This window comes from Rhinichthys klamathensis, unplaced genomic scaffold (assembly GCF_029890125.1).
Source record: "Rhinichthys klamathensis goyatoka isolate OS25496 unplaced genomic scaffold, OSU_Roscu_1.1 h1tg000623l_1, whole genome shotgun sequence".
NCBI classification, from domain to species: domain Eukaryota; kingdom Metazoa; phylum Chordata; class Actinopteri; order Cypriniformes; family Leuciscidae; genus Rhinichthys; species Rhinichthys klamathensis.
Window position 1 is genome coordinate 593 of NW_026607072.1, and position 21,908 is coordinate 22,500.

The 21,908-nt window shown below is 36.9% G+C and overlaps 3 protein-coding genes across 4 annotated transcripts in view; 1 reads left to right on the forward strand and 2 right to left on the reverse strand.

Annotated features, from left to right (window-relative positions):
- Positions 1-746: 746 nt before the first annotated feature.
- On the reverse strand, positions 747-13,202 carry LOC130076025 (thioredoxin reductase 2, mitochondrial-like). The gene is made up of 12 exons (XM_056240910.1): positions 13,052-13,202; positions 12,718-12,786; positions 12,518-12,574; positions 12,282-12,426; positions 10,781-10,855; positions 9,771-9,849; positions 9,607-9,669; positions 8,201-8,271; positions 5,563-5,582; positions 4,038-4,129; positions 3,035-3,288; positions 747-888 (listed from the first exon to the last, which is right to left on the reverse strand). The coding sequence occupies exons 1-12, from the start codon at positions 13,122-13,124 to the stop codon at positions 747-749; spliced, it is 1,140 nt and encodes a 379-aa protein (XP_056096885.1). The 5' UTR covers positions 13,125-13,202.
- Positions 13,203-13,911: 709 nt separating this feature from the next.
- Positions 13,912-20,344, forward strand: pebp1 (phosphatidylethanolamine binding protein 1). Its single transcript, XM_056240913.1, has 4 exons — positions 13,912-14,126; positions 15,178-15,287; positions 15,397-15,497; positions 20,107-20,344. The coding sequence occupies exons 1-4, from the start codon at positions 13,992-13,994 to the stop codon at positions 20,322-20,324; spliced, it is 564 nt and encodes a 187-aa protein (XP_056096888.1). The 5' UTR covers positions 13,912-13,991; the 3' UTR covers positions 20,325-20,344.
- Positions 20,345-21,699: 1,355 nt separating this feature from the next.
- taok3a (TAO kinase 3a) overlaps positions 21,700-21,908 on the reverse strand; it is a 32,329-nt gene continuing 32,120 nt past the window's right edge. For both annotated transcript variants that reach the window (XM_056240911.1, XM_056240912.1), the window contains one exon: positions 21,700-21,908. This exon is cut by the window's right edge and continues 59 nt beyond it. In XM_056240911.1, coding sequence (XP_056096886.1) covers positions 21,806-21,908 — 103 coding nt within the window. In that variant the 3' untranslated portion in view covers positions 21,700-21,805.

Genomic DNA, 21,908 nt, shown 5'->3' on the forward strand with positions numbered 1-21,908 from the left:
AAAGCCAAACGTATGGCCTTAATGAATTAAACTCAAAATAGTGGCTTAGCCTAGACATAATAGAGAACTAATCTTACAAAAATGATCTGTTTCCTCCAAAATATCAAAGTTATGGTTACTACTGTAAAAAAAACAAAAACAAATTGGCACATTTTCTTTAAGGTGAAGTGTGTAATTTCAAACAGATTTGAAAATATTTCCTGAACACTGCCCCCATCTCTCCATAATGCCACTATAGATAATAGTTTAATGTCCACACACGAAACTGTGGAAATCATCACATTATGGTATATTTAGTCCAAATTCACTCAAAGATATTTGAAAACAGAAATGAACCGTCCAGTGACAAGATTGTGGAAAAGACATAATGGGGAACTACGAAATGTTAACCGGTAGAAAGAGTATTTTTGGCCGATGCAGTCATGCAGATCACCTCTAAATGGAAAACTTTTGGCCAAAAAAACAAGTCTAATGCTAATTTAACATTCAAAGAATAAACACGTCATCTTTAAATTTAAATTTTTCAATTATGGTAAACAGCACGTTAACATTACAGTAACAATAATTGCAGTAACTATGAATTTTTTATGAAAATTATAGTTATCATGGTCATTTTTAATAGCGTATAAAAAGAAAACGAGAATCATTCAAAATACATTATATGCACACAATTGTGAACCAATAGGAAAGCATATTTACACAATATATATTACTTCCCTTCTTCAGTCCTCATAAAAGGGGTACACCTAAAATATGGAGGAAATGTTCTCTTTCCTGGCGTTTAGCACAGCCACCTGCAGAGGGGCGCAGCCCAGAGGAAGGATGGAGGAGCGGAAGGGTGGAAGAGCTCCGCTGGGGGTGAAAGACAGGAGGAGGGATGGGGCTGCTCTAGAAGTCGCCATGAGGGAGATAAAAAAAAGTCATTTTTTATGCTTCCACTGCGAGAAAGAGAGCAGGATGGAGAAACAGAGAGGCCACAGCATGGAAACACAGCATCCTCTCGAGGGTGTAATAGAGGATATCAGCCTCTGAAAGCTCTTTTCACTATGACAACAGTCAATACTAACACTACTTGACTATAAAACAGAGTATTAATGCTACAGGTTGGCAACCATAAACCCCCTACGCTAATGCATGATAGTACTTGATGGTGGAGCTGTTTGTTTTGATTCTCACAATTAATAATATTTATTGAACATTGCAGTCTCATTTTTCATAGAGAAAGTATTAAACCACAAGAAAGCATGTGTGATTTAACTGGTGATAGATCAATATTTTAACTTTGAAACAAAAACTTTGAGATTACCAAACTGCTTTTTATCATTATATAAATCATTAATAAATAAGTGTTAATTTAATTTCAATGGATAGTGCATATATGGTGTTAATAATTTCCATTTTTTGGTAAATTGTAAGAACTACATAAATAGTAAAATAATAATAAGAGTAAAATAAATGTACACTTTTCAGTTAATACTTAAAAAAAAAAAAAACTACAAATTTCACTAAATTGTAAATACTATATAAAATAGTAAAATAATAATAATAAAAAAATTGAGTAAAATAAGTGCCCATTTCCTTTAAATGGATAGTGCACATATTGTTAATAATTTCTATCCTAATTCTAAAATTTCTGAATGAATTACTACAAATTGTATTAAATTTATATTATATAATTCTATTATTTAAATTTATTAAGTAATACATCAATATAATAAAACATTTCTTTTTACATTTTAAGTAAAACCAGTGTCTATTTAATTACAATGGATAGTTTAAATTTTTTGTTAATTTAATTTTTTTAAATTAATCATAATATAAGTACTACATAAAATGGTAAAATAATAATAATAATGATGAAGTGTTCTTCTAATTTTAGCAATTTGTGTATGTCTAATTTGCCTTTTTTAAATTATGTATATCAGCATTATATTGGCCAACTGCCACGCTTTTTAATAAATCGCGAGATTTTACACACTAGGTTTTAAACCATTTCAGTTTGTATTTTTGACTAAATAATGTACACACATCTGTGGTAAAAGTCTACACACACTGAAAGGATTGTAAAACGGAGAGAACTTTAATCCCTCAACAGCAAACAAGTCTGGACCAAAATCTCAGGAACAAAAAGGCCAGAGAAAGCCACTCAACACCCAAAGCCAAGGCTGCCATACAGTGCAGCAGGAGTCACTACAGATCACTATGTCTCTCTCCATGTCACACACATCCAGACAGGAAGCTGAAGTCTCATCCTCACTGTACACTGTAACCTGTGCTCCGCTATCTTCTCACACCATCAATAAATAAACCGGATATTCCTATATTCCTTTCATTGTCCTTGTAACCGGATTGAGAGAAATCAGATGAGTGAAAGATACAAACACATAGAAGAGGTTGGCATCTGCAGTCAGAGATGCTGAGAGATGAGTAAAGGGGAAAACTCTGGAAGCTCTGGGTGGGTTTCCGTACAGAGAGACATGCAACCCTTGCAGGAAAACCCAGAGCAAGAGAACAAAGCAGGGAATGGGGTGACCCCAGGGCCCCTGGTGCATCCTGGTCCTGAAGAGCAGACCTCAGTCCAGTGATTAACACTTCCCTAGATGATTCCATCCCTCTCTCTTTATTACCCTGTTTTCAGGCCTGACAGTCCCATTTTTGCTGATATAGCAGCGCAGTGGTGTAGGACAATATACGCGCAAACTGATATATGTATTATGAGGATTTATGCTTTTGAAATGTGATGAAAGCATCACTGATTACAGCGGATGAGTCAACTGTACAACATATTTTCCTGAAGCATTAATCTATGTTAGAGCAGTTCTGATACAAATAAGAGATGATGCACAGTCAGGCATTTATTAATCGCTAAATAAACCCTGACAGTGTGATCAGTGTATCAAAGGATTTACTTTTATTTAGGTCAATTCTTTTATTATGTGAGAAGAAAGACACTATGAAGTGACCACAGTTTTAGAAGTAATTATTATAATAATAATTTTTAAAAATTGCAAAGAAATTCTGAAAAAATGAAAACAAAATGTAATTTTGTGGAATTCCTCTCAAGAAAAGTGCCTGATAAATTAAATTATGTTGTGTATGTATTTGTGACGTACCTACAGCCCAAAGTACTGAGTTGAAGGTGTCTTTATGTTCCTCTTTGGATTTTAGATCCATCCATGTGACCTGGAGAAGGCCAGATGGGAGCTTTTCCACACTTTTTGGGGTACACCTCCAGGAAAACTTGGTCCCATATGCCTCCATGTAGTCTGTGACTAAACCAGACATTTGCTGAGAGACAAACAGAAAAAAAACAGAAAAAATATATATTTAATTGCTGAACAGTTGAATAGCTTAAAAGCTGAATAGTTTCAGAAAAAAAATAGCTAAATTACTTTTTAGTAACTAAAAGTTAATACCTTATATTGCATCATATGGACAAAAATAGAACCCCTACAAAAATGGCCAAACAAATTCTACAAAAACTATTAATTTTACCTCTGCATATTATTACATATGTATTTTTATATAAGTATTTTAACTGAAATGAAGATAAGAGATTATCTACATAGTTGCAATCTGTACAATCTAACAAAAAGTAACTAAACAAATACATTTAAAAGCATTTCCTCATTTGTTTTCTTAAACAGATTTAATTTCAACTGAGCAATTTGCTCTAAGTTGTCATTTTGTTACTCCTGTCAGACCATACTGCGGGTGTAATGCTTAATAATAACATGACAAATCTCCTGTCAGAACACTATAACCGTTAATTAAAGATGAATGCTTAAAAAACAGAGTCATAAAACAAGTCTAGCCAGGTCTCTCATCCTGTTTTTGCCATGTAGCCTGGCGGATCTACCAGGGTGAGTCACATTAAAGAATGGCCAAACCAAAAGCAATGTTATAGAGACTAATAACTATTCTTATCAGTGTATTATACAACTCAAAAACAAATTAAATCAGGTTAATAAAAAAAGAGGATTGTTTTTCCTTCTAAATATATCAAAGAGGGATGCACCAAAACAGAGGTGTAGTACCTGATCAAACCCCCGGAGGGCGATACTACGCACCATCACAGTGGTGTCCAGCCCAATGCCTGTAAGGAAGCCAGCACACTCCAGTGCTACATCTTCACACACACAGTGAAGGAAAATAGCACAAATATTATGGAACATGAAAAAGTGTATAAATCACTCACTTTTCTAAAGTGCCACAGTCCAACAGCGACACCAGCAGTTAAAGTTACGGCGTGAGGCAGCGTCTCCCATCCCTCCCCTGAGCCCATTGAGTTTTAACAGACCCACTAAAGCAGGGATGGGGAGCTCCGACCTTGGAAGGCCACTGTCATGCAGAGTTTAGCTCCATTTCTAATCAAACACACCTGAAACATTTCTTCAGGATTGCTTGAATATTGAGGCAGGTGTTTGATTTGGGATGGAGCTCAATTGTTTAGGACATTGGCCCTCCATGACTGAATTTGCCCATCCCTGCCTTAAAGCATGCCGTGGGTTTGGTGGGGGGTAATAGAGAATGAATTGGGAAAAGTCACATAAGAAGAGGCAATGCCTAATTCGTGAAATGGTGGTAATGGGAAGACCAATTAAAAAGTATGTAAACAACTCACCAACATAAGATATCCCTGCTTTATGTCACGTCAAAATAAAACCTCAAATGACTTAAAACAACGTTTGAGGGTTTTTAGTGAGAATCAGTTAGGTGAAATCAAAGATTAAGATCTCTGTGTCTGTGACCATCATGACCCCTGCTGTGTTTACCGAGCTTTGATAACTGATCATCCGAAAATAAGTGGACTATTCAAAAAATTTGTTACGATGTTCTTATGAAAGTCAATGGGGCCCATCAACTGTTTGGTTACCGACATTCTTCATACATCTTTTCATACAGTTTTGGAACAACTTGAAGAGGAGTAAATGATGGCAGAATTTTCATTTTTTTGGGTGAACTATTCCTTTAATCAATTTTGCATCTGACAGGACATCGAATATGTGAATTCTCAGGAAATAACTCACTGAAATATCCACTCGCATAGGAACTTTTATTAGATTGTGGCCGCAAGCATACTTGCCCTGTTTAGCAAATCTTGTCCACAGTCTGCTGTTTCTAAAAGTGATTTAAAAAAGCTTTTTAATATTTCCTTGCTAATTTATTATCTCATAATCTGAGGAATAACTCATGGACTTCTGGGAAATTGGTAATACAACTGGTGTTTAGGAAATAAAATGCTAATTGAAATTGCATTCCAGACACTAGGAGGTTAAATGAGTAAATCTATGTTAAGTGGTATAAAAACTCAGTGAATTAGCCAGAATCTATATGTCATTGAGTGCATTTGCATGTACCTGTACAATGATCATACAATAATTATGCTTAATATCATAACATGTAAAGACACGAAAACAAATATTTAAAGGCATTCTGGCAAAGAAAAACAGACTAAATGATCTGACTTATCAGCATTTGGTCGAACATGTAAATTAAAATAGAATCATCTCGATAGGTAGACACTTCCCCTGTAAAGTAAGTGTCGGCTTTGAAGGATACAACTGGCACCAACAACCAACCTGGAACACACAGAAAACAGCAATTCATGAGATCACAGATAAACGACATGAACAATGAGGTCACATAACGACAAACATGAAACGAATGCGAAAGAGTCAATCAATTTGTCACAGGATATGGGAAACATTCTGTAAAATGATACTAAACAACCTAAAAGGAATAAAATGCACACCACTTTACTTACACCAAAACAAAGACAGGAAAACACAATAAAGATGACCTAAGAACAAAGAGAAATGACTGTGTGTGGTCGACGAGTACACCGCCCTGAGATTCACGGTCATGGTGAAGTCTAATTGTTAACACAAGGTCTAATCCTCATGGATGTCCCCAAACAGCACTGCTGAGTGATACCCACTTACACCACTGCAACATCACACGCATTCAGTGTACAACACTGCTAATGCACATCTGCACTTAGTGCTCTTTTGTGTGGCAGCTTATGGAGGGATTAAGAGCAAAATTTCAGACCTCCTTTCTGCCATTTTTCCCCCCAACAAAACACATCCCTAAGCTCTAACCTGCCATGGTGGAACAAGTCTGATGATAAGGAATGACATGGACTAGAAACCTTCTGTCTGGATTAGTACAAGAGACATTCCTTTTTATATAGAATGACAAACACAGGATACATGAGAACAAAACGCATTGCATGAATTTGCATGTGTATAGGTAAAAAAAAACTTCTAATCTGTTGATTAGGGAATCATTTGTGTGCTAACAGTACAGATGAAACAAGTTATTCTTTGTAAAAACATGCTATATTCATTCTACTTACACAAATCCAAGCTTAGACTGAGCGTAATATTATTATTATGCTAAGTCCAATGCAGATGAATGAAAAACAAGTGCATGAAAGTATACAATTAAATCACAATTTTGTATAACTACACACTAAACAAAAAGACTCGCAATCATAATCATATTGTGACCCAGATATCAATGTCATATCAACAAGCCTTTGCTGATTCCAACCCCAGTTGGAGTCCATTGCCATGTTTTCCAAGTACATTACGTCCCTATTATGCTTTTTCAGATATTACTTTTCATGTAGTGTGTAATATAGCCGTTGTGGATAGTTATTGTGAATAGTTATTGAGTTATTATCTCCCAAAAGAAAGAACCAATTTTGAACGGCCTGAAACGAGTCGTCTTACTTCCTGCACAAACCTACGCAAGTTTGTAACAAATTTGCATAATGCCATAATAAACTATGGTCTTCATTGGGTACCTAGGAACAACGTCTACTTTGACTCGCCTTCAAATACTGTAGCTGAGGCGAGTTTGTGTTGTCGACATGTCGAGAAGATGCGGATTTCTGAGCTGCGAAAGCAAATCCACTTTGCATGCACTTCCAAAGAAAAGCCTCAAATTGATATGGTTAAAATGGTTACTCTTCATATCACTGTGTATTGAAGTGCAGCCTCCGGAGCTGAAATTCAGATATGGTAATGGTCGTTTTGTTTCCAACTCGCGCTGTCAGTGTTTTTTGACTTTGGATGCCTACTATTGTAGTAGACCTCCAAAACAAAATTTGCAACCTTAAATAATAGGGCTGTTTAAATTTGTAGCATAAAATGTAGCAAAAGGCCAAAAAAAAAATTTCGTCATGTCCTTAAAAAAGCGTAGGCATTTACTCTTTGGCCTATCATAACATTCTCTTCAGCTGAAGTCCCACTAGCTTCTACATTCATGCAGAAACAACAGCAGGAAAGAGAGTTTATCCTGGGAAGTGTGTGGGAAACTGTGGCTACTGTAGACTCAGTCAACCTTGGGCAGCACTTCTATAATAACCCGTCCCCGACCATGATAAGATCAGCAAGTTCATGCTGTGCCTTTCCTAATGTCTGCCCAGACTGAGCCTCCTTTCATTTCAGCAGAGCAGAGAGAGATAAGCACGGGACAGAGAACTATTTACTGCACGAGCATCTGTAGGTCCCGAGGCCCATTGGACACCTGAACCACAGGCAAAACAGTTACCTGGTTTCCTCAAAACAAGTTATTTTCAACACTGACTTTTATATAATGAGCCCGAGGGTTGATATCATACTGAATGCATTATTTGGTAGTCTTCAGAATCCAAAGCATACAGTGTGTCATCAGTTCTGACAGACGCTCTGCTGTTATGGTGGAAACGACTGCACAAGTCAGGCATGCGTGCCAATGGCCTTGCTCATGCCCATCAGTCACCAAGGTCTTGCCACTTCCACAGGATGAACACTCTTACCGGCAACAACCTGAAAACGCACCTGCACAGCTGACAGATCAACGGCAAAACAACATCACCTGCCTGAGAAGGATGTGGCCAAGACAATAACTAGCAGGACTTAAAGAGAAAGCTGCACTAAGGAACCGAAAATATTATCCAAGTTCAAGCAGAAGTTCATTTTTAAATGAAGTTCTTATTTTGTTAAGTGCATTATGGAAAAAAGTATAATATACATGGAATGTACTTGCAGACTAACAAATGCAGCTGGCTAAAAATAACAAGCACACTTGAGCAAAGCAACAGGTAAAGCAGATTTCTTGACCACTTAATGTTGAAACACACATTAAAGTGCTGAAAGCGTTTGCTCACATCTGGTCACAATCTGTTCACAACATAAAAGTCACTTACGTTTTTTTTGGTGACTCTCTGAGCCAGAAGACATCATCACTTGTGATCCCGAACTCCATAGCTCCTGGCACCTGGAGGATAAACCGCACAGTTCAAACCCAAACGAGACACTTTAAACATTAAATATGCAGCATAAGCAGCATTTAATTGAATTGAATATTTTAAAGCTGTAAAAAACATTAAAATCAATATAAAATTATGAATAATATCAAGTGTTTTTGTAATGTAATAGTAATAATCATAGACTGTAAAAAAGGTAATAATATACAATTCTAAATATATTATTGTAAATAATAATATCAATAATGACAATTTTCCAATATAAATTATCATATTATTTATATAATTATAAAATATAAAATACTGTCACAATGCAAAATATTAATTTTCCTAAGAAGAGGCATCACTTTCTTTATACGTGTCATTTTTAAGGGGTGATGTTGTATCACATTTGTATCCTTTACCAGTATCTCAACTGAAGCAAAGATAAATAGCAGGCTTTCAAGTGTGATTAAAGGAACACTCCGACTTTTTGGGACTTTAGCCTATTCACCTTATCCCCCAGAGTTAGATAAGTCCATACATACCTTTTTCATCTCCGTGCGTGCTATAAGTCTGTTTGACGCACCCACCGCTAGCCTAGCTTAGCACAAAGACTGGATGTAAATGGTTGCAGCTAGCATACTAATCCAAATAAGTGACAAAATAACGCAAACATTTTCCTATTTACATGTTGTGATTTGTATAGTCACAGAGTGTACAAAAAACAAAGTCATATCAGACACAGACATATTTTAACCGTATAAATACTGGGAACTATATTCTCTGAAGGCGAAGCACTGCTACTTGGGCGGAGTGATAACCGCAGCACCTGAGACGCGCTCTCTGCTCCTCACCACAGCGCGTCTCAGGTGCTGCGGTTATCACTCCGCCCAAGTAGCAGTGCTTCGCCTTCAGAGAATATAGTTCCCAGTATTTATACGGTTAAAATATGTCTGTGTCTCATGTGACTTTGTTTTTTGTACACTCTGTGACTATACAAATCACAACATGTAAATAGGAAAATGTTTGCGTTATTTTGTCACTTATTTGGATTAGTATGCTAGCTGCAACCATTTACATCCAGTCTTTGTGCTAAGCTAGGCTAGCGGTGGGTGCGTCAAACAGACTTATAGCACGCACGGAGATGAAAAAGGTATGTATGGACTTATCTAACTCTGGGGGATAAGGTGAATAGGCTAAAGTCCCAAAAAGTCGGAGTGTTCCTTTAAGAATAAGATCAATTGTATCATATTTGGAAAGCCAGAAAGGAAATTATCTCTCCCACACGCCTATCAGCAGAACAAGGTCACATACTGGAAAGACAACACCCACACATGCCCGCCTGCACTGGCACGCACACTTACATGTGTAGGGTACTTCGGCCGTCCACCAGTAGCTAACACAATGTTTTTGGTGGTCAATGTAATCTGTGAATACAACGATGCAGGATAATCAGGAATATGGCACAAGAGATTGGTGATTAAATAACATTTTAGAGAATTAAGTTGCTGTAAATTCTAAATCATACCTCTTTCCCTTTGGCATTTACAGCTCTGATAGTGTGTTTATCCACCAGACTGCCATTCATATTCAAATATTTCACCTTCCTGTTAAATCGGACAGAGAGATAGAAAGTCGAAGTAAGAGAGATAGTAACTGACATCACAATTCCCCATCAACTTTGCAAAAGTCAGTGAATTCATTTCTACAAAGTCATGGAGATGTAAGAAAGCTCAACAACAAAACAAGATTAGATCATTCATAATATTGATGTTCAAACCCAAACTGACACCTCTGCTCTAACATCAAGACATACATTTGGAGCATTCTGGGAAATGACATCACCACACCTGTTTGCCTCACAGCCATACAGTAAGACGGCTGAAATTTAGGACAATTTATCACAATGGCACATTCATTTACCCTCAGACTGTAATTACCTGATTAGATGGTGAAAGAGATAGACAGCTAATGAGATCTACAGGGAAATAAAGATTCTGCTCTATAATGTCTGTGTATTTCATCCAAAATCATTTGCAATCTTTTTAAGTAATTAGCTAATACACCGTTTTTGCCCTCAGGGAAGTGCTGGACACTCACTACAAGCTAGAGCTGCAGGATTCTGGATAAATTGAGAATAACATTTTTTTTTTTTTACATAGTGATCACGATTCTCCCACAATTTGGAATAGAACTAACTAACTAAACAAATGACGTAAAACATTTCCCTCCTGGAATACAAAAATGATGATAACATTTTTTTAACCCTCAACCTGTGGTCCAAAAACCCAGATTCTGACCCATTAGTCTACTGATGTAAATTACTTTTTCCAACAGCCAAAGTCAGAGTAACATTATAAGGATGATGTTAAAAAGCTTGATGGGATCTGCACAGAAATAGCAATCATTAACTACACGAAATAAACAGTTTAGTTGCGTTTAAGTTATTCTTGATTGACAAATGGGCTCCATGTAAAACATACAAACCATAATGGAAAAAGAACATTTTGGCCATGTTGTTTTAATAGTAAAACTTACTTGTCTTGTAGTTGCACTCTGTGGCCCCAGTTTATAGACCTCACATGGTTCTGGACAGCCTCAGCCATCGTTGGCCTGCAACAGATTACACAAAAACTTCTCTTCTCTATCTGGTCACAACATTTGAGATCTAATATTTCATCTATCAACTTCTGCACTAAAATAGGTTTGAGCACATGCACATGATTTAAATGAGCTATAAAGAGGAGATAAATTGGTAACAATTTACAATATAAGTTCCATTTGTTCATATTAGTTAACAAACTAACAATGATCAATCTTAATCAATGTTAATTCCAGCATGTACTAATACTTTATTAAAACCAAAAGTTGTATCTGTTAATATTATTTAATGGACCTGAGCTAACATGAAGTAACAATGAACAGCTGTATTTTTTATTAACTAATGTAAACAAAGATGAATTAATCCGTTTTAATTAAACAAATGTATTGCTCATCGTTAGTTAAAGGGATAGTTCACCCTAAATCATTTACTCACCCTCAAGTTGACTTTCATAGTATGAAAAAAAAAAGCTACAAAAGTTAAAAGGTGAAACTAATATATTATATAGACTCATTACATGCAAAGTGAGATATTTCAAGCCTTTATTTGTTATAATTTTGATGATTATGGCTTACAGCTTATGAAAACCCCAAATTCAAAATTAGAATATTGTGAAAAGGTTTTCATAAGCTGTGAGCCATAATCATCAAAATTATAACAAATAAAGGCTTGAAATATTTCACTTTGCATGTAATGAGTCTATATAATACACGTATTAGTTTCACCTTTTAAGTTGAATTACTGAAATAAATGAACTTTTGCACGATATTCAAATTTTTCGAGTTTCACCTGTATACACATAATATAACAGTAATATATGCATACGCATTAATACCTAAATAAAGACATTTTAACACAAGTTCCTGTCCTTAAAGTAATGTATAAAAGGGCTCCATAATTTATAATACTGGGTTTCCTCTGACTTTAAATTTAATCTTTACAAGTTTGAGGGCAAACAGAAGGTCAAACCCCCATAGACGACAGGTTGGAGGAGATGACAGCTTAATTAATCATTTGTCTAGCCAACAATGCAGAACGTGCTATATTATCCATCTCCAAAGCTGTTAGTTTAAAAAATAATAATAATACAACTCAACATTGCTATTGTAGCTGTATTGGAAGTTGTATTTAAAGGCCAGCATTTAAAACCTGTAAAACCCCTAACCTTTTTATCAGACCTGGAGTGCCCTCTAGTGAAATTATTGGATTTGACCCGTTAGATATCTGGTTTTTCACCACAAGATGGCGCTGTGCCACATAGAGTGTTTATGAAAGTAGTATTTATGTCACTGACCTGAAACAAAACCTCATCCTGAATATTACATGAATTTCATAACATGCTCTGATCAGTATTAGCCACACTTATTGCAACAAGGCAGCTCTGGCTACAAGCAATGTTTCTACATACAGTCTCTGATATAGATCCATGAAACTCACCAGTCATGTGACAGGGATTCTGGGATTTGCCAGCCATACTTCCTAGCATCTTTGACAGCAGTGCCAAGCAGTGCCGCCTGGTGCATAAGCTTCTTTGGAATACAGCCGACATTCACACACGTCCCACCAAGACCCCACTTTGTGCCTAAAGGCAGCATGAGCTGATTAGTTGTTTTGGAAATAAATACATTACCAGCAAATAGATGACAACTATAAATGGTTCTGTCTGCATGTACCTTTGAGTGAAGGTTCAACATAGTCCAAAACAGCAACTCTGTGACCTAATTGGGCAGCTGCAAGCAATAAAAAAGTGTGAAGCATCAAAGAAAACATCAAATTTCATCTTACTTAGATACATTAAGGAGAAATGCCATTCTTAATAACAGACTGTAAATGAAGTAGATAATCCAAACTCTAAAGTAGAGATGAAAAATACCTTCTTTTGAACATGCCAACCCTCCAGAGCCTCCACCAAAAACCACCAGATCATAATCAAATTTCCTGGCTGGAATCAAGATTGCAAGTCATTCAACCACAGAGACTTTAACAATATGTGATATTTGCTCTTAACATCATGCCTTAGTTTCAACTATTAATTTGTTTCGCACATGCACTGGGCATTATTGCTAAATTATGGGTATGTTACATATGAATTGCCTGCATTATATATAACCAGGTAAATTACGAGATTACGGATATTGACATCTTGAACAAAATAATTGAGCGAAAAAGCGTTGCGACAATTAATCTGAATATTCAATAAACATTACCTGTAAAAGGTCTTGTAAATATTAATGTCCTGAAAGCTTTAATCCTGTGTCTGCCTCTACTGAAGGCAGCCATACTGTTCAGGAGGCAAGACCCCTGTCAGCCGTTATAGGTGCCTTGAATTATGCCTGGGTGAATGTTTTAACGTTGTTTTCTAATTTTATGTTATGACATTGTGTCTAGTATGGCTCGAGTCTAATTTTAATCAGTTGATTAACTACAATCAAGAGTTTACAGAACGAAAAGCTCTTTAGAAAAGCTTTTGAACTTGACCGCTGTCAGCAGTGACGTCTGATTCGTGAACAAATTTGGTCATTTGAGTCGGATCTTTTCAGTGAATTGAATGAACCAGTTTGATTACGAATCGCATACAAAACAAAGTTGTTTAAAAAACACGAATGATGATAATAGTAATAATAATTAGATCAATCAAGAGATCAAGAGATGCAAATTAACATTTACTTATAAATTCAATATTCAAAATGCAAATCATAGGCTGTTTAAATAACTGTGTTATGACATGAACCATGGCTACAGACAGTAACCACTCTGATTTTAAAAAGCCACCAAAAAATTATTTAAATGATTAATGTACATTAATTTGTCTTCTATTTCACGTTTGCGGTTTCCACTTTTTCCTTGGTTGTTATTTATAGTGTTGTGTTCTTTTAGAAAATAAACAATTTCGGCTGAAGTGCTCAAAAGAACCGATTCGCGGAATTGAGTCGAACTTTCCATTACTATCAGAACAGGAGGCGGGTCGAAGAATGTTGGCAGACCATCTGACCAATCAAAATTAAGATCATGGTCAGCTGCGGCAAGTTGATTGGCTATGCCAGTCACTGAACAGTTTAATGAACAATCACAATAAAACAACTGTAGGGGGAGACAGAAGCTCTACTTTTCTGCTGTGTTGATATCTCGCAAGATCCGTTAGTCACCATGCCTGTGGATATTACTGAATGGACTGGTTCTCTAGCTCTTACAGAGGTGGAGGAACAGCCAGACAAGCCTCTAACGGTCAAATATGGCTCTTTGGAAATTGACGCGCTGGGTAAAGTGTTCACACCCACTCAGGTTAGAGTCCAATGCAGGAATTAGGCCAGTGCTTGTGGCTAGCTGTGCTTCTGCATCATGTTTGAGGAGGGTCATTTTAATGCAGTTTTGCATTTATTTATTTTTGTGCATTTGCATTGACTAAAGAGGGTAGAATTAAATGCAGTTTGTCTGTAGTTATGTAATGCGGACGCACGCAGCCAAAGTTGCATCTGTCTAGAATTCCACGATCACGTGATCCCAATGTGGTCTCTCTTTCTCTGCGTACTTCGTGCAAAATATTTGAGCTGCAAATTAATTGGCTACAGCCTACAGCTTGAATTAGAAGAGACCTGCATAACAAGACATAAATTAGGCAGGCGGGATAAAAGTGTTCTGAATTTATAAATAAATACAAGTACAAGCTAATATGTATTACATATATGTATAAGTTTAAGAAATACTACATCCAGCCGGGGAAAAAAAATGTTTGCTGGAACAGCTAATGGTCTTTTCTACATGGATAGAGTACATAGAAGAATAAATGGTGTTGCCTAAATCAGTTGTCAGCTGTTTTACAATAAAACTTATTTCGAATTGTGTTGCATTATAATTAATATAATAAAATGCAATAATAAATACATAATGTATAAATGTTTTTTTGGCATGTTAAGCAGACAGCAGCATCTTGGAGTGGGACATATAAATCACATAAAAATGTTTAATTGAAACAGTTTTTTTTTATCCCATATTAATTGAAATACCACATAAATATTTACAAAAAAAATCAGACTATTTAAGTGCAAAAAAATTCTAAATTTATTTTAATAATGGTGACCACTTGTACAAGGTTATAATTTTCCAGAAGTAACATATGCATTATTCATACAAAATGTATAAAGAAGATACACAATATGATACATATGAATACATGCTGTCAAGTTTGTGTAGCTGTAGATCTACATTTGTATATTATGCTTTATAATTTATAGAAGTAATGTGCACTACGAATTTATAGTAATTATGTGTTTGTCATCTCAAAAGATTGTTACATACTTATGTGCATCTTTGTTGTTTAACTTTCATTGTGCAGGTGCAGAATCGGCCCACATCCGTTGAGTGGGAGGGATGTGACCCCGGTAAGCTGTACACATTGGCCATGACCGATCCAGATGCACCCAGCCGAAAAGACCCCAAATTTCGGTATGTTGTCAGATCAATCAGCCATATTCATTGTATCAGAACTAAACCAAAGATTACAGGTTAGAGTCAGGATATTGAAATCTGCTATAATTGTTGTGTTTAATCTCAGGGAATGGCACCACTTCCTTGTTGTCAACATGAAAGGAAATGACATCTCCAGTGGATGTGTGATGTCGGACTACGTTGGTGCAGGACCCCCGAAGGGAACAGGTGAGAGCTCAGATTAGGTGTGTTCGACTTCATGCAGCACTGCTCAGGCCAAATGCCATCTGACTTGAAGCAGTGCATGCCAGTTATTATTCTTAATGTTTTTTTTTTGTTGTTCATTTGACACCTTCAGTTCTGCTGACGCTCGCAAGTCTGTATTTTTATAAATGTAACTATTTTCATGTAATTTTAATGTTATATTGCATCATGTTTAAAAAATATATAAAACTGCTAAAAAATATATATTCCACTTTATTGGTATTTAAATAGTATAGGCATATGTTACAGGCGATGTAGAAAGCAGTACATAAAGTATTGAATGAAAAGTGTTAGTACATGAAAATGTCTGTGCAGTTGACAAATATTGCGTGCGATTCACTTCATTTGTGATCAAGTATGCAAACACTGTGATATAAACCTGTAAGACTTTCGTTCATCTTTGGAAAACAAATGAAGATCTTTTTAATGAAATCTGAGAGCTTTCTGACCCTCCGTTGACAGCTAAGCAACTACCACTTTGACACTTCAAAAAGTTCATAAAGAGATCGTAAAACTAATCTATTTGAAATGAGCGGTTTAGTCAAATATGTTCTGAAGAGACACGATCGCTTTTTATGATGAGCGGATTGAATTTAGGCTTTTATTCACATATAAAAATGGATCAAATCACACATTATGATCAGGCATGTTCGATTGACGTGTGAGAACCAATGAGGTTTGTTCTTGTGTTATGCAGGACGTTTGAGCTTCAGCAAGAACTAATAAGGTTCGTTCTTGCGCCTCAAGCATGTTCGGTTGAGCTTGTTTATGTTCACTGCTCAATATTTATATGTGAATAAAAGCCTAAATTAAATCTGTTCATCATATAAAGCGATCGTGTCTCTACCAGAAAATTTGGACTAAACCGCTCAATTCATATGGATTCGTTTTACGATCTCTTTATGAACTTATTGAAGCATCAAAGTGGTATCAAATGGAGGGACAGAAATCTCTTAGATTTCATCAAAAAGATCTTAATAATCATTTGTGTTCTGAAGATGAACGAAAGTCTTACGTGTTTGGAATGAGGGCGAGTCGAACGCACATATTGACCGTCTTAAATGTCGCTGAATATATTGTATCCAATCAGCAGAATAACACCAGAGCCATAGAGATAAAGAGTTGCGACACGCTTTGATGTCGCCGCGACGGCTGTCACGTGGTTCATGTAAGCCCCAATAGTTCCAAAACATACGCGGGCTGTCATGTTCTTCTATGGACAGACAGCAGCGATTGCATTATTAAATGGTAAATATAAAATAAAACACACACCCAAGTACTTTTTCAGCTGTTATTGCATTTTGTTAATGTCAGTTTTGCATTTGGAGAGGCAGGGTGACAACTTAGATAAGTTTTAGGCTATATTTTTGGAGGGAAACGCTTAGTGTTTATGTTCGCATGGTAGCACTTAGGGGTGGAACGGTACACAGAAGTCACGGTTCGGTTCATACCTCGGTTCAGACATCACGGTTCGGTACGATTTCGGTACAATGGAGTGAAAAGCAAAGCAAAAATGCAGAAGGCATTTTTATAAATGTCTTAAACCTTGTATTTTTTTAAATAAGTTTTATTAATAAAGGCATAGAACCTGTTTATTTGTAGTGCACTGACAGTAGTTTTATATAATTAGTTTATTAATTAAATTATTAAAAAGACGAAAAGACCTTGAGATATGTTTGGTAATTGTACCTGAATGAATTTAAAATTAATTTGCTATTTCAGATCAAGATATTTGTTTTCCTTCATTTTAATTAACTAACTTTATTCTCATCTGAATTATAAATAATTGATTTCCGTATAAAATAATACTACCATAAAAACTTTTGTTAACAGTTGTAGGTTACAGTTTGACACGAGTTTAGAGTGTGACAAAAGCAAAATGTTGTGTTTTATTTCCAGTGTACACAAATATAAGTAAACAATTTGCAGTTTTAATGATGTCCTGTATGAAAAAAATGACGGAGTATTTTTTTACGTTTCCACTGTTCGATCGCCCGTGCCTCTCTCTCTCACACACACACACACACACACACACACACACACACACACACACACACACACACACACACACACTGTTCATCGCGCGATTCGCGCCCGCGCCTCTCTCTCTCTCTCGCACGCGCGCGCACACAAACACACACACACTGTTCATCGCGCGATTCGCGCCCGCGCCTCTCTCTCTCTCTCGCGCGCGCGCGCACACACACACACACACACACACACACACACACTGTTCATCGCGCGATTCGCGCCCGCGCCTCTCTCTCTCTCGCACGCGCGCGCACACACACACACACTGTTCGATCGCGCCTCTCTCTCTCTCGCACACACACTGTTCATCGCGCCTCTCTCTCTCTCTCTCTCTCTCTCTCGCGCGCACACAGACACACACACTCCTGCATTGCAATCTTGATCGCAGCCTGTTCATTGCTGCGTTAACAGTCACACCAAAAGCGAATAGAGCGAAATTTATCGCTATTTAAGAGTTTTTTTTTTTTTATTTGTACCGTGTATTCTGCGTGCAAATTCGTGCACCGAACCGTGACGCCCGTACCGTTTCGGTTCAATACGAATACATGTACCGTTCCACCCCTAGCACTGGCTTTAGCGGCTCTAACTTAACTTTTCCATGTCATTCATCTGATGATGGACGTCTCATGATATTTATTTTAGCACAACTGGGCTGTATTAGGCTATTGATTCCCGTGATCTTGCTTATAAATTCCGATTCAGCCATTAGCCTACCTTCGTGATCACGCAAAGAGGTCTGCAGTCCGTTCAGAACTCCAACCAACATAAAATATCAATAATTACGCTGTGCATGTACAAATGAATGATTTAGGAGGGAAATAGACTGCTCCCATAACGTAGAAAGCAACGACTATATACAGCAATGTTCGGTAAATATTCAACCGAAAAATATTCTTCATAAAATTAAACCGGAGAGATAGTTAATGAGTGAATTAACTATGTTCCTAAATACATATAAGCACATATATGCATAACCCTAACCCATTTAAAGGGGTCATATAATGGTACATGCACTTTTACAAGTTGATTGTACTGAAATGTGTGTTGGCAGTGCCTGTACACAAACATCATAAAATGATAAAAATCCATCCAGTGGTTTTGTTTTAATCTCCTTATATGTTTTCCCCTGCCTCAAATCAAGCCGTTCGTTTTTGTGACGTCAATAAAACGGACGCCCCTCCCACGATTGATTGACGGGAGCGTTTCAACACAGACCCGCCCTTGCACATGAGGTAGCTGTCAATCATAGTCTGCGCGGCGCGGACCGGACCGGCGCGGTCATTGTTGATATGCCGGAGCACTGTCTATGAGCAGAATGGCGTCTAAGCAATTGTGGTGTTCTGTTCTTGGGTGCAATAACGAACACAGCAGTCATTTTAATGTTCCCAAATCCGAACCGCTGAAGACGCAGTGGCTGAGTTTTGTTTTCGAAGGGAATATTCCACACGAGCAACGTCAATGCTTCATGTTTGCGCGAATCATTTCACACACCAGACTGCTTTATAAACGAGGGTCAGTATAAAGCTGGATTTGCTAAGCTTAGCTAAAAAGGATCGGTACCAGATATTCGTGTTCCTACTGAACCTCCAGAAGAACGGAAGTGAGTGAAACGTTTTATTAAACTTTATATTAATATATTAATCTTTGCAAATCGCTAGCTGCACGCTTCACAATGAATGCGTCTAAGGTTTACACTCAGTCAGGGTACATTACGGCATGTTTTCTATGTATGACGTTCTCAATATAATTCATAATTCCACGTTTATACTGAACAACGCGTTATGGTTATTGTGTTACAAACGGTGTATGCACAGAACAGAGGGGGCGGAGTGAGCACAGCTCATGATCATTTAAAGTCATATGCACTGAAACGGCGTGCTGAAAACAGAGCTGTTTTTGACCAGGTAAAATAAGTGTTTTCTTACAATACTAATGAGAATTTTTAATTAAAGTATATTACAAACTTTTAATTTAGACCCTAAAGAATCATATTAGCTTGTACAAAAATGGCATTATATGACCCCTTTAAATAAATGAATTGTGTGTGTGTGTATGTATATATATTATATATAGGCTATATATATATATATACATACATACATACATATAAAATATTATTAAAAATATTATATATTATATACATCAGTTACCGTAAGTTAGTGAAGTGTTGGTCACGTAAGCTATAGCTGCAATTAACCTATTATCTTCCAATAAACATTTACTAAAACTGGCTACATAAAATATAACTACAGACTAGATTCACGAGAGGTCTGCGTCGGCTATGTGTGTAAAAGTTAAAAAAAATACAGTAATTTCATTAATTTACCAGCGAGCGTACTTCGGAAGCACTGAAAATGAATGGGGTTCAATGGAGAAACTATCAGTGTTTGGAACTATCGGCTGCTCCACGAAACGCGTTACTTCCGCATTCCAAAGTTCCTATGGCGGTCTATGGGAGTGTCGCAACTCTTTCTCTCTATGGCTCTGAATAACACAAGTGGTTGTATCAATAGTGAGTAACACTTGCGTATGATTTCCTCAGGTCTCCATCGTTACCTGTGGCTGGTTTACGAGCAGTCAGATAGCATCAGCTGCACCGAACGCGTCCTCACCAATCGCTCTGGAGACAACCGTGGGAAATTCAAGATCCAGAGTTTCCGCAAGAAATATGGCCTCGGTGCTCCGCTCGCTGGGTCTTGCTTCCAGGCAGAGTGGGACGACTACGTGCCCAAACTTTACGAACAGCTGGCTGGCAAATAAAGACCATTTAGAATAAGTTATTGCCGTTTATTCTGGTCAGACCTTGACTCAGTATATTTTCAATTCAGCTATTTCAAAAATAAAAAAATAATGAACTAGAGAAGCTGTGTTTTGATTTAAAAGCTGTGCAGAAATTGTGAAATTCAAGTCATCTTTTGTTCTAGTTGAATTGAAATGAAGCAACTTCAATCTATGCTGCCTTTTGTGTCTCTTCGCTTGGAAGCATTTGGACTACCTTCAGGTTAAAAAGAAAGACTTTGCACCTTTGAATATGAATTAAAGTCAAATTTGTGTTTTTTTTGGGCTGCACCTTTAATTTGATGAATTTCTCACCACTATATACTGGAAATGAACACATTGGGGAAAATAAATCCTGGATAATAAAATCAGACTATGGAAAGATGTTGCTTGTGTGATGAGCACTTTATTTACAAATATAATTAAAAGCTCTGACAGAATCATGCCTCTTAATCTGAAAACAAATGTAAAGTGCATGCGACAGTAAAGCGTTTTTGTTCACTAATTTGACTTTGTAGAAAATACACAGCTGGAGAAGATGCAGAGAACCAAACAGAATCATGAAATAAGAGGCCATTGAGACAATTTCACCAGTAACTGCAGGAGGGAAAGGGTGGTGAAACATTTATTATATATAGATGTGTATGTATATTTATAAAAAGAAATTGAAATTCATTTAAAATGTAATAGGAAAATAAGTAAAAGTTCTCCATAAATCCTTCTATACACAAAATACATGTCCCTTCCCCTTCAGCCCTTTGTGCAGGTACCACGAGTTTAGGATTCACATATGTATTATTCACATTGTGCACCTCAGCTGAGGTGATTTACGGTATTGTACATATGAATGCACTGTTCTCCCAAAAAAGAAAAAAAATGGCTGGATACCATAAGAATCTCAGAGTCACAGATGCACCTATCAAATATGTACATTGTTTTAATATGCAAACTTTATCAAATCTCTTCAGTACTTAATAAAAGGTTTTTTCATCATTTTTCTGGATGAATAAATACCAAATAGGGATTCAAGCAGCGAGAGGCAGTGGGCTGCAAAAAAACAAAAATACAGTTTAAAAAAAATTCTTAAATGACACTTCGCCCATCAAAACATCTGCAAAAAGAACAAAACCTGTGCGCGAGTGCATCTGGATTAAAATTAGCAATGCAAACCCCCTAGTTCGTATTGCTTTTGTCTTGAAATCTCTATTTTAATTTGAGCTACACCGAAAGTGTTATCATTGCACGAGAAAACATTGACATCAACACTGTGACACATTTAATCGTCTCGTATATAATATTTATATATAAAAAGAGACAACTAAAGGACGTTATCCAGCATGTTGTCTTGCAGAGGCCTGTGCAGGCACCAGCCCAGAGGATTGATCGGACTGTCAGTAGCAAAAACGGCAAAAGAAAAAAGGTGTGTGACCAGGAAAGAGCGAGGACGGTGGAGTGTTACGGTCTCATCTGTAGTCATCTTTAGGGTAGTCCAAAGCACCCAAGTTATTGAAACCCATACGAAGGCTCTCCATGTCGAAGGCGTCGATTTCTCTCTCCTGGCGGTCC

Bases quoted from the DNA above. Each gene is read 5' to 3' on its own strand.
- LOC130076025 (XM_056240910.1), bottom strand. From the start codon at position 13,124: ATGGCTGCCTTCAGTAGAGGCAGACACAGGATTAAAGCTTTCAGGACA. The intron at 10,856-12,281 runs GTGAGTTTCATG...AATCTGTTGCAG, and splicing joins GAATCCCTGTCACATGACTG to GCCAACGATGGCTGAGGCTG. The intron at 889-3,034 runs GTTTTCATTTTT...GGCGACTTCTAG, and splicing joins ATTCCACAAAATTACATTTT to AGCAGCCCCATCCCTCCTCC.
- pebp1 (XM_056240913.1), top strand. From the start codon at position 13,992: ATGCCTGTGGATATTACTGAATGGACTGGTTCTCTAGCTCTTACAGAG. The intron at 14,127-15,177 runs GTTAGAGTCCAA...TTCATTGTGCAG, and splicing joins AAGTGTTCACACCCACTCAG to GTGCAGAATCGGCCCACATC. The intron at 15,288-15,396 runs GTATGTTGTCAG...GTTTAATCTCAG, and splicing joins CGAAAAGACCCCAAATTTCG to GGAATGGCACCACTTCCTTG.